This window comes from Nerophis lumbriciformis, linkage group LG29, assembly GCF_033978685.3.
Source record: "Nerophis lumbriciformis linkage group LG29, RoL_Nlum_v2.1, whole genome shotgun sequence".
NCBI classification, from domain to species: domain Eukaryota; kingdom Metazoa; phylum Chordata; class Actinopteri; order Syngnathiformes; family Syngnathidae; genus Nerophis; species Nerophis lumbriciformis.
In genome coordinates, this window is record NC_084576.2 from 6,222,511 (window position 1) to 6,236,271 (window position 13,761).

Sequence of the window (13,761 nt, forward strand, 5' to 3'; positions counted from 1 at the left end):
ATTGAAGGACACATGCAGCACTTGCAGTGAAATCTCCACCCGGGCTCATATATAGTTGTTGTTGATGATTACACGTTGATTACAAGTTACTTGTTAACTTAGGTGTTGTTTATTGTTCCCCTAGAACACGGGTGTCCAAACTTTTTGACTAAATAATTGGGCTAAATAAATTTGTCCGAAGGCCGAAAACTGCATGTAAAGTAACTGTACTTTACATGCAGGCTATATATATATATATATATATATATATATATATATATATATGTACATATATATATAGCCTATACATACATATATGTAGAAATTATATTAGTATAATGGATATATACTGTAATTAATATCATTGGATATTAAGAAAGTTTGACTCCTACCTTGTTTACTTCCGTGACGACCTCCTTAAAGTTTTGTAATTAATCAGAAAGATCAAGCAGCTAAAATGCGCCAAACACGGAGAAGTGTGGAGAATGTTTAGCATTTTTCCCATTATGCTTTGTAACGGATTTAAATGGGTGTAATTTCGAATTTTCTACAATTGTATAATGTTCTGTGACATTTTGTGTTGGTTATATATATATATATATATATATATATATATATATATATATATATATATATATATATATATATATATATATATTTTGCACCATGACCAGGGAAGGTTGTCTGCATTGGGTCATATAAGTAAATGCTATACTTATAGCCTTTCAGAGACTATTTAAAGGTCCTGATTAACTCACCTTGTCCACTAGTTGGTGACATAACAGCAGCATCAAATTGTCAGACTAATAAAATGAATGCAATTTTCCTGTGGGTAAAATTCCTTTTTAAAACTCATGCTTGGCTCGCGGGGCGGTAGTTTGGACACCCCTGCCCTACAAGTACAGTAGGACGGGGATTCATATGGCCCTATTTGTTGTGGTTTGCCTGACACAGGAAACGTAACACATTGGGGGGTTGGACTATCTGCTCAAAAGCAGAAAGCCATTATCCTAACCTAAATGTTTTCTGCAAGCAAACAGACTATTTTCTGAGAGGAAAACACGTTTGACGTACCACTGATGAAGATGGCGAGGGGGGCCGTCGTCAGGGGGATGACCAGAGGAGAACCGGCAAACAGCGAGTAGACGACACCGCCGATGCTTTGTCCGATGATGGTCTTCCGCACATCTGCAAATAGGGATATTAAAAAAAAACGGAAGGTCAAATCGTAATGTTGGACAAGAAGCACATGGCCGAAAGACCTCGATTCACAGTTCAAAACATTCAGCTGTAAAAATCAACGTGTGCTTGCATTTTTTTCCCTTCCATAAAACCAAGGATGTGTCACGCTGGCAGCGTTTGTGTGTGTTTGTGTGTGTTTGCGTGTGTTTGTGTGTGTGTGCACTGCTGCTTCAGGCATAACATTTTCCAGCCCATCTCCCAAACTTGTTGTGATGCCAGCAGCCGCTAACATCGCTGTTCAAAACAAAAACAACTAATTAAACGCGGCGGCGGTTCAAAAACGACGACGGCAGCTTAGCAATTCAGACCAGCACCAAAGTGCACGCCTTAATCTGGATCTAAATCCACATTGTGTAAGATTTATAGCACCTTTTGCACAACGTTTGATGGAAATCTAGCGAACAAAACTTTAGTCACAGTCTTATAATTAAACACTCGTATTTTGACCCTAATCCAGGACAATTATCGCCCCCCCCTCGAGTGTGACAAATAAAAAAACTTCCTTCATATAAACATTCTTTAAAATGGTGGTACAGAACAACCAAGCATGGACTTGTTTGGGTTTAGTTTTTTACATCAGCCTGGCTAACGCTCTATTATTCCTATAATGCTTTGTAGGGGTGTCAAAAATGTTTTTTTTTTTAAATTTGGAACGATTCTTAATCAATTAATCAAAAATGACTAATGATCTACTGCTAACGATGGATTCTGATGCGTCATCTATGTTGCTGCTTCTTGATTTTAGCGCTGCTTTCGATACCGTCGATCATAATATTTTATTAGAGCGTATCAAAACACGTATTGGTATGTCAGACTTAGCCTTGTCGTGGTTTAACTCTTATCTTACTGACAGTATGCAGTGCGTCTCCCATAAGAATGTGACCTCGGACTATGTTAAGGTAACGTGCGGAGTCCCCCAAGGTTCGGTTCTTGGCCCTGCACTCTTTAGTATTTACATGCTGCCGCTAGGCGACATCATACGCAAATACGGTGTTAGCTTTCATTGTTATGCTGATGACACCCAACTCTACATGCCCCTAAAGCTGACCAATACGCCGGATTGTAGTCAGCTGGAGGCGTGTCTTAATGAAATTAAACAATGGATGTCCGCTAACGTCTTGCAACTCAACACTAAGAAAACGGAAATGCTGATTATCGGTCCTGCTAAACACCGACATTTATTTAATAATACCACCTTAACATTTGACAACCAAACAATTACACAAAGCGACTCAGTAAAGAATCTGGGTATTATCTTCGACCCAACTCTCTCCTTTGAGTCACACATTAAGAGTGTTACTAAAACGGCCTTCTTTCATCTCCGTAATATCGCTAAAATTCGTTCCATTTTGTCCACTAGCGACGCTGAGATCATTATTCATGCGTTCGTTACGTCTCGTCTCGATTACTGTAACGTATTATTTTCGGGTCTCCCTATGTCTAGCATTAAAAGATTACAGTTGGTACAAAATGCGGCTGCTAGACTTTTGACAAGAACAAGAAAGTTTGATCATATTACGCCTATACTGGCTCACCTGCACTGGCTTCCTGTGCACTTAAGATGCGACTTTAAGGTTTTACTACTTACGTATAAAATACTACACGGTCTAGCTCCAGCCTATCTTACCGATTGTATTGTACCATATGTCCCGGCAAGAAATCTGCGTTCAAAGAACTCCGGCTTATTAGTGATTCCCAGAGCCCAAAAAAAGTCTGCGGGCTGTAGAGCGTTTTCTATTCGGGCTCCAGCACTATGGAATGCCCTCCCGGTAACAGTTAGAGATGCTACCTCAGTAGAAACATTTAAGTCCCATCTCAAAACTCATTTGTATACTCTAGCCTTTGAATAGCCCCCCTTTTTTAGACCAGTTGATCTGCCGTTTCTTTTCTTTTCTCCTCTGCTCCCCCCTATCCCTTGTGGAGGGGAAGACACACAGATCCGGTGGCCATGGATGGGGTGCTGGCTGTCCGGGGTCGGGACCCGGGGTGGACCGCTCGCCTGTATATTGGTTGGGAACATCTCTGCGCTGCTGACCCGTCTCCGCTCGGGATGGTTTCCTGCTGCCCCCACTGTGGACTGGACTCTTACTGTTATGCTGGATCCACTATGGACTGGACTCTCACAATATTATGTTAGACCCACTCGACATCCATTGCATTCGGTCTCCCTAGAGGGGGGGGGGGTTACCCACATATGCGGTCCTCTCCAAGGTTTCTCATAGTTATTCACATCGACGTCCCACTGGGGTGAGTTTTTCCTTGCCCTTATGTGGGCTATACCGAGGATGTCGTTGTGGCTTGTGCAGCCCTTTGAGACACTTGTGATTTAGGGCTATATAAATAAACATTGATTGATTGATTGAATTAAAAAAATAAATAATCAAAAGTCGATTAAAAAAAAAAACAACTTTTAGTTTTGGTTGATTTTGGCGGCGCCAGTGGACAAAATGGTAGTGTTTTGCCAGAGAGAAGACCACATTTTCCCCTGAGTACCAACCAGCGCATAAATCTTCAGAAACACGAACGTTCCCTCTAAGGTGCGCGCCTGCGCAATTGCGCACTGCTCAAGCGTCCTCTGCGCACAGCAAATATATGCCGCGCACCAAATCAAACCCATCTGAATTCTCAACAAAATAAACACATAATTTATTCTGTGTAATTTTGCAATGCAACTCTGAGTGACAGTGACAACAAGCGGCCCTAACGGTGTTCGTCAACACCGTTCTATTGAACACCGTTCAATTATTGTAACGTCTATGGAGATGCTTCGGGGACAGGAATTATATCGATCACTTTATTGAGCAAAACTGTTTATATTCGGCCATAACCGCACCAAAAACATGAGTAAAAAACTTCTATTTCGAAAAACTAGTCATTTTCTGCAGTACAAACAGTCTGTCACCAACACGCATACCACTAAGCCACTGGTGCGTTTATGGCCACTAGAGATGCGCGGTTTGCGGACACAACCGCGGAGTCCGCGGATTATCCGCGGATCGGGCGGATGAAATTAAAAACAATAAGATTTTATCCGCTCGCGGGTCGGGTCGGGCGGATTAATTAGATATTTTTTTTATTTTTTTATTTTTTTGGCGGGTGGCAGTTAAACCAATTCGGAAATATATATACATAGTTAAATGTTGTTACCCACATACGAAAAACGAGCAGGCACCTGCTGCATATGCCACAACAGAAGAAAAAAAAAGAAAAGAGATGGACACTTTTACGGAGCGGAGAAGGGACGCCTCGCCGGGGTCCGGGACCGAGGCCCCTTCCCCCGAGAGGGCCCCACCGGGAGCCGTAGCTGAGGCGATCCGCGAGAAGGGCCCGACGCACGTCCAGGGTCACTACCGCGCCCACCGCACCGACACCCCGCCTCGTCCGCTTTCGCAGTGCGCTCACGAAAGGGGTGGGGCTCACCCTGGTTGATATAGAGAGCAGGACGGTGGCCATGGAATTTCATTTAAGGTTTGTGATAAACCATCAAACTCATTCGTTAAAAGGACTCTATAGTAATATAAAGCAAATTTTTCTGGACATTATCATGCAAGAAAAGTTTATTTTTGGGATCGCGATCACCGCGTAATGATTTTTAAAGGTTGCATTACATTATTAACTGTCCCATGTGATCAGCCAGTGCGATTGGAAGTCCATGCTCAATTATTGCCTCCGTAAATAAAACTTCGGCATTTATCACATCCAAAGAATCTGTTTGGGCGACGAAAAACGTCGAAAGTTTTCCACTTGTATCGCTAGCAACGGCATTAGACTTGTGTTTTTTTGTCCCAACGTGGTCTTTTACATCGCTAATTCCTCCGTGTCCGATCGAAAAATCTTGTCTGCACAAGGTGCAATTCGCGTAGTTTTCACCCTTTTTTAAATTTTTTTTATTAATATTAGATATATAACAACGGGCGGATGGCGGGCGGGTGCAGTTCTGATCAAACGTTACATCGGGTGGATGGCGGATGGTTGACGACTTTCTGACGCGGTTGCGGATGAAATAAATTGCCTATCCGCGCATCTCTAATGGCCACACAAAAAGTCGGACAACTCAAACACCACACAAAGTTACACTATGACTCCTCAGTCATACCTGTGCTTATTCTACTGTCATTTATTATTAATGTTAATTTATTGATATTAATCATGGAATGCTGTTACTAGACAAAGTTACAGGAATGCACACTTCATCCTATGCTTACATTTCATTGTGCAACATGAGGATGTTTAAGGGCAACTAAATGTGATCTCTGAAAGGGGTACGAATGATTTCCAAAGCAGGACCCCCACCCAGACATATTGTACAATACTAATCCATAGCTTATGAAAAACAAGATTTATTTTATTTTCATTACAAGTGGGCCAAATCACTAATATTACTAAATAATCTCATGAAAATGACTCCTCTCATTTGAGTGTTATTATAAAAGATTGGTTTGAGACAGGTGTGCTGCTGGTATTGCCACGTGTGATGTTGCTCACATGAATGAACTCCACTGAATGCTCAAGAAGTTTTTGTGTTTGCTCACAAACATGAGCAAACACAAAAACATTGGGAACATTGACCACAACGATGTATTACTCATCTTTCCACAGTAGGAACCAACATATTTTATTCAAACTTTACATTTAGCAACTGCGAGCTATCAATATGGTGACTATCTATTGCTACAACGCTAATTTCCGGTTGCTAACTATAGCATGATCATTTTGATTTCAGCATCGAAAGGTACTTAGTAGTACAGCAGGAACAGAGCCAAAATCCCTCCTTGCCTTAGGCAAGGAGGGATTAAAGACAACGCATCCCAGCTACAACTAGGTTATATTAACACAGATACGACTGTATATACGACGGATACTGCAATACAAAGTAGTCTCTCTCTTTTTGATGAAATAACATTAGAGGAACTATTACGGCGTGTAAGTGGGATAAAACAAACATGTTTACTTGACCCACTTCCTGGGAAACTAATCAAGGAGCTTTTTGTATTATTATATCCATCCATCCATTTTCTAATGCTTATTCCCTTCGGGGCCGCGGGGGCGCTGGAGCCTATCTCAGGTCCATCAGTGCTAAATATTATAAACTTATCACTTTCCTCTGGCACTGTTCCCCTAGCATTCAAAAAAGCGGTTATTCATCCTCTGCTCAAAAGACCTAACCTCGATCCTGACCTCATGGTAAACTACCGACCGGTGTCCCACCTTCCGTTTATTTCAAAAATCCTCGAAAAAAATTGTCGCACAGCAGCTAAATGAACACTTAGCGTCTAATAAGCTCTGTGAACCCTTTCAATCCGGTTTCAGGGCAAATCACTCTACGGAGACAGCCCTCGCAAAAATGACTAATGATCTATCGCTAACTATGGATTCTGATGCGTCATCCATGTTGCTGCTTCTTCATCTTAGCGCTGCTTTCGATACCGTCGATCATATTTTATTAGAGCGTATCAAAACAATTATTGGTATGTCAGACTTAGCCTTGTCTTGGTTTAACTCCTATCTTACTGGCAGGAAGCAGTGCGTCTCCTATAACAATGTGACCTCGGAGTATGTTAAGGTAACGTGTGGAGTTCCTCAGGGTTTGGTTCTTGGCCCTGCACTCTGTAGTAATTACATGCTGCCGCTAGGCGGCGACATACGCAAATACGGTGTTAGCTTTCACTGTTATGCTGATGACACCCAACTCTACATGCCCCTAAAGCTGACCAACACGCCGGATTGTAGTCAGCTGGAGGCGTGTCTTAATGAAATTAAACAATGGATGTCCGCTAACTTCTTGCAACTCAACGCCAAGAAAACGGAAATGCTGATTATCGGTCCTGCTAGACACCGACATTTATTTAATAATACCACCTTAACATTTGACAACCAAACAATTACACAAGGCGACTGTAAAAAATCTGGGTATCATCTTTGACCCAACTCTCTCGTTTGAGTCACACATTAAGAGTGTTACTAAAACGGCCTTCTTTCATCTCCGTAATATCGCTAAAATTTGTTGTATTTTATCCACTAGCGACGCTGAGATCATTATTCATGCGTTCGTTACGTCTCGATTACTGTAACATATTATTTTGGGGTCTCGCTATGTCTAGCATTAAAAGATTACAGGTGGTACAAAATGCGGCTGCTAGACTTTTGACAAGAACAAGAAAGTTTGATCATATTACGCCTATACTGGCTCACCTGCACTGGCTTCCTGTGCACTTAAGATGTGACTTTAAGGTTTTACTACTTACGTATAAAATACTACACGGTCTAGCTCCAGCCTATCTTGCCGATTGTATTGTGCCATATGTCCCGACAAGAAATCTGCGTTCAAAGAACTCCGGCTTATTAGTGATTCCCAGAGCCCAAAAAAAGTCTGCGGGCTATAGAGCGTTTTCTATTCGGGCTCCAGTACTATGGAATGCCCTCCCGGTAACAGTTAGAGATGCTACCTCAGTAGAAGCATTTAAGTCCCATTTTAAAACTCATTTGTATACTCTAGCCTTTAAATAACCCCTCTTTTTTAGACCAGTTGATCTGCCGCTTCTTTTCCTTTCTCCTCTGCTCCCCTCTCCCTTGTGGAGGGGGGGGGGGGGGGTGGGGGGGGTGGCCATGGATGAAGTGCTGGCTGTCCAGAGTCGGGACCCGGGGTGGAGCGCTCGCCTGTGCATCGGTTGGGAACATCTCTGCGCTGCTGACCCGTCTCCGCTCGGGATGGTTTCCTGCTGGCCCCACTATGGACTGTACTCTTACTATTATGTAAGATCCACTATGGACTGGACTCTCACAATATTATGTCAGACCCACTCGACATCCATTGCATTCGGTCTCCTATCTATTTTATGGCGGAATGTAGTTCTTCATAGAACTGGCACCCAATGTTAGGAAAAAAGTATTGACTTTGAATCGAAAATCGATTCTGAATCAAGAATCGTTACCACCAAGAATCAAAACGTATGGTGCCCAGAGACTCCCAGCCCTATTTGTTTGTCAATCGTGCAATTCGACCAATCCAACCAACAAACAAAAGCAACGTGCCGGCCAATCACAGGTGGGGGGCGGGGTCACTGAGTCATACTCATATAAGGTGACCAAGATGTCCCACACGCGCACTTTTATTACTTCTCACTGGGGTTGTCCCGATTCCAATATTTTAGTACCGGTACCAAAATGTATTTTGATTCGTTGATACTTTTCGGTACTTTTCTAAATAAAGGGGACCACAAAAAAATTGGCATTATTGCATACTTGCCAACCTTGAGACCGCCGATTTCGGGAGGTGGGGGGGTGGGGGCGTGGGCGGGGGGCGTGGTTGGAGGCGTGGTTAAGATATATATAAATAAGAAATACTTGACTTTCAGTGAATTCTAGCTATATATATATATTTTATTACATATATATATATATATATATATATATATATATATATATATATATATATATATATATATATATATATACATACAAATATATATATATATATATATATATATATATACATATATATATATATATATATATATATATATATATACATATATATATATATATATATATATACATATATATATATATAAATAAATAAAAGAAATACTTGAATTTCAGTGTTCATTTACTTACACATATACACACACATAACACTCTACTCATTGTTGAGTTAAGGGTTGAATTGTCCATCCTTGTTCTATTCTCTGTCACTATTTCAGAACACACACATTATACAAATATACATTATAAAATCAATAAGAAAACGGGAGCTCTAATTTGGGAGTCTGAATTAGGATCAGAAGTTCTTGTATAAACATTGCGCACTCACGTTGCCTTTTTGTATTGATTACTGCAGCTGTGCACTGGATTCATTCACAAATACAAACTACAACTCACAAACACTTTAGAGTTAGGCTCCACCATCAGAATGTGTACTTAAACTTATAAAGATCACGTGGATATTATTCAGTGAGTTGATTCTCCAAAACTAACCTGTTATACAGGAGGAAAAAGCACACAGGACGTTTCAATTGTTCACAGACTGGTCGCGCTCATCAGAATGACAAGACACTTCCGGTCTGCAGGTGATAGCATTCAATTGGGAAGAAACGCCCTACTGCCCCCTACTGACCAATGTGAATACTGATAAATCTGTAATGACAGCTCCAAAAACGAATTCAAACCACAAAATAAAATAAATAAATCAACACAAAAATGTGACACATTATGGGTGGGTCACATATGCATGTACAGTAGATGGCAGTATTGTCCTGTTTAAAAGTGTCACAACATTGCTGTTTACGGCAGACGAACTGCTTTACGGGGGACGAAAACTTGACTGCTGTTGTTGTGTGTTGTTACCGCGCTGGGAGGACGTTAATGAAACTGCCTAACAATAAACACACATAAGAAACCAAGAACTCGCCCTCGATCATTAGCTGTTTATATGGTGGGAAAGCGGACATGAGAACAGGCTGTCAACACGTCACTCAGGTCCGCATGGAGCTGGAGGGGGCGTGGCCTCCAATTCCGCCTGAATTTCGGGAGATTTTCGGGAGAAAATTTGTCCCGGGAGGTTTTCGGGAGAGGCGCTGAATTTCGGGAGTCTCCCGGAAAATCCGGGAGGGTTGGCAAGTATGCATTATTGGCTTTATTTGAACAAAAAATCTTGCTTAAACATGTTTCTTATTGCAATGGAAGAACAATTTAGTCCTTAAATAAAATAGTGAACATATTAGACAACTTGTCTCTTAGTAGTAAGTAAACAAAGGCTCCTAATTAGTCGGCTGACGTATGCAGTAACTTATTGTGTCATTTATACACCTATTATTTTGTACACATTATGAGGGACAAACTGTAAAAAAATATTATTAATACACTTGTTTATTTACTGTTAATATCTGCTTATTTTCTGTTTTAACATGTTCTATCTACACTTCTGTTAAAATGGAATAATCACTTATTCTTCTGTTGTTTGATACTTTACATTAGTTTTGGATGATACCACACATAGATACCAAGTAGTTTCAGGATCATACATTGGTCATATTTAAAGTCCTCATGTGTCCAGGGACATATTTCCTGAGTTTATAAACATAATATAAATTAAAAAAAAAAGGAAAAAAGATTTTGTGACGATAAAAAATATTGATGTAATCATAGTAGTATCGACTAGATACGCTCTTGTACTTGGTATCATTACAGTGGATGTCAGGCGTAGATACACCCATGGCTTTTGTTTACATTCAGGCGCGCTAGCTTTTGTTAGCGGTGATGTCGGTGAGCTGTAATATCCTCCTGCAGTGTGTAGTGAAGCATGTTTCGCTATTACTCGTCCTCCAGTGATAATGCTACTTGTAAGAAACGTACTTTATTTGTCACCATGGAAGCGAGGATTAGTAATTTAGAAGTAGCTCAAACACTGCCGGCTGTGGATGGATGTTAGCTGATAGCTAGCTAATCATGTCTTAAAGCACCTCTCCCTGAGGGCGTTTCAGTGTTATAACTTCACCTTTATCTTTAGTTTTTAGGTCAAAATGCATCCATTCTCCCTTTTCTGTCTACACACTGTGTCTGCTTGTAAGTACCGATTGTGCGCTGCCGAACATGCTCCTCTGCTCGTAAAACTAGCAATGTCATGACGTGACGACGTGCCGTCATGCCTGTTAAATTGTTTTATAAATAAATAAATGTATATGTATATATATATATATATATATATATATATATATATATACATATATACATATATACATACATATATACATATATACATATATATATACATATATACATATATACAGGTAAAAGCCAGTAAATTAGAATATTTTGAAAAACTTGATTTATTTCAGTAATTGCATTCAAAAGGTGTAACTTGTACATTATATTTATTCATTGCACACAGACTGATGCATTCAAATGTTTATTTCATTTAATTTTGATGATTTGAAGTGGCAACAAATGAAAATCCAAAATTCCGTGTGTCACAAAATTAGAATGTTACTTAAGGCTAATACAAAAAAGGGATTTTTAGAAATGTTGGCCAACTGAAAAGTATGAAAATGAAAAATATGAGCATGTACAATACTCAATACTTGGTTGGAGCTCCTTTTGCCTCAATTACTGCGTTAATGCGACGTGGCATGGAGTCGATGAGTTTCTGGCACTGCTCAGGTGTTATGAGAGCCCAGGTTGCTCTGATAGTGGCCTTCAACTCTTCTGCATTTTTGGGTCTGGCATTCTGCATCTTCCTTTTCACAATACCCCACAGATTTTCTATGGGGCTAAGGTCAGGGGAGTTGGCGGGCCAATTTAGAACAGAAATACCATGGTCCGTAAACCAGGCACGGGTAGATTTTGCGCTGTGTGCAGGCGCCAAGTCCTGTTGGAACTTGAAATCTCCATCTCCATAGAGCAGGTCAGCAGCAGGAAGCATGAAGTGCTCTAAAACTTGCTGGTAGACGGCTGCGTTGACCCTGGATCTCAGGAAACAGAGTGGACCGACACCAGCAGATGACATGGCACCCCAAACCATCACTGATGGTGGAAACTTTACACTAGACTTCAGGCAACGTGGATCCTGTGCCTCTCCTGTCTTCCTCCAGACTCTGGGACCTCGATTTCCAAAGGAAATGCAAAATTTGCATGGTTGGGTGATGGTTTGGGGTGCCATGTCATCTGCTGGTGTCGGTTCACTCTGTTTCCTGAGATCCAGGGTCAACGCAGCAGTCTACCAGCAAGTTTTAGAGCACTTCATGCTTCCTGCTGCTGACCTGCTCTATGGAGATGGAGATTTCAAGTTCCAACAGGACTTGGCGCCTGCACACAGCGCAAAATCTACCCGTGCCTGGTTTACGGACCATGGTATTTCTGTTCTAAATTGGCCCGCCAACTCCCCTGACCTTAGCCCCATAGAAAATCTGTGGGGTATTGTGAAAAGGAAGATGCAGAATGCCAGACCCAAAAACGCAGAAGAGTTGAAGGCCACTATCAGAGCAACCTGGGCTCTCATAACACCTGAGCAGTGCCAGAAACTCATCGACTCCATGCCACGCCGCATTAACGCAGTAATTGAGGCAAAAGGAGCTCCAACCAAGTATTGAGTATTGTACATGCTCATATTTTTCATTTTCATACTTTTCAGTTGGCCAACATTTCTAAAAATCCCTTTTTTGTATTAGCCTTAAGTAATATTCTAATTTTGTGACACACGGAATTTTGGATTTTCATTTGTTGCCACTTCAAATCATCAAAATTAAATGAAATAAACATTTGAATGCATCAGTCTGTGTGCAATGAATAAATATAATGTACAAGTTACACCTTTTGAATGCAATTACTGAAATAAATCAAGTTTTTCAAAATATTCTAATTTACTGGCTTTTACCTGTATATATATATATATATATATATATATATATATATATATATATATATATATATAGTACCGTTTTTGATTCATTAGTACCGCGATAATATACTAGTACCGGTATACGGTACAACCCTAGTTCTCACACGTCCCGACACTTGAGTTTTTGAAATGAGTGTTCAGTACGGGTCGTCTGGTGCTAATCGGTGCAGTGCGGGCTGTTTAGTCATGTCAATCAAACATGCCCACCAACAGAAACAAGACGAATCAGGTCATCAGCACAAGCAGCAAGAGAACAAGCCGTGGAGAAAAGGAGAACGTCTTGACCTGTACAGCTGAAAAAAAAGTCAAAGCAGCTCGGACAAATACCGGCAACACATCCATCCCCTACAAGACCATGCTGGTAAAGTTTTGTCATTTTTCCGTCTTGCGCGGAGGTCACGTGGAACGTCAGATGCTGCGAGGGTCTCACAAGTGTTGCTCAAAAGGAACCTTACCGGTCGATGCGTACGTACCTTCTACAAACCCCGTTTCCATATGAGTTGGGAAATTGTGTTAGATGTAAATATAAACGGAATACAATGATTTGCAAATCATTTTCAACCCATATTCAGTTGAATATGCTACAAAGACAACATATTTGATGTTCAAACTGATAAACATTTTTTTTTTTTTTGCAAATAATCATTAACTTTAGAATTTGATGCCAGCAACACGTGACAAAGAAGTTGGGAAAGGTGGCAATAAATACTGATAAAGTTGAGGAATGCTCATCAAACACTTATTTGGAACATTCCACAGGTGTGCAGGCTAATTGGGAACAGGTGGGTGCCATGATTGGGTATAAAAACAGCTTCCCAAAAAATCTTTCACAAGAAAGGATGGGGCGAGGTACACCCCTTTGTCCACAACTGCGTGAGCAAATAGTCAAACAGTTTAAGAACAACGTTTCTCAAAGTGCAATTGCAAGAAATTTAGGGATTTCAACATCTACGGTCCATAATATCATCAAAAGGTTCATCGAATCTGGAGAAATCACTCCACGTAAACGGCATGGCCAGAAACCAACATTGAATGACCGTGACCTTCGATCCCTCAGACGACATCAATCTCTAAAGGATATCACCACATGGGCTCAGGAACACTTCAGAAAACCACTGTCACTAAATACAGTTGGTCGCTACATCTGT

At 40.8% G+C, this 13,761-nt stretch overlaps 1 protein-coding gene across 5 annotated transcripts in view; it reads right to left on the minus strand.

Moving 5' to 3' along the window:
- Positions 1 to 13,761, minus strand: part of slc4a11 (solute carrier family 4 member 11) — a 409,353-nt gene that overhangs the window by 77,964 nt on the left and 317,628 nt on the right. For all 5 annotated transcript variants that reach the window (XM_061925140.2, XM_061925138.2, XM_061925141.2 and 2 more), the window contains one exon: positions 1,054 to 1,167. In XM_061925140.2, coding sequence (XP_061781124.1) covers positions 1,054 to 1,167 — 114 coding nt within the window. The remainder of the gene's footprint in view (positions 1 to 1,053; positions 1,168 to 13,761) is intronic.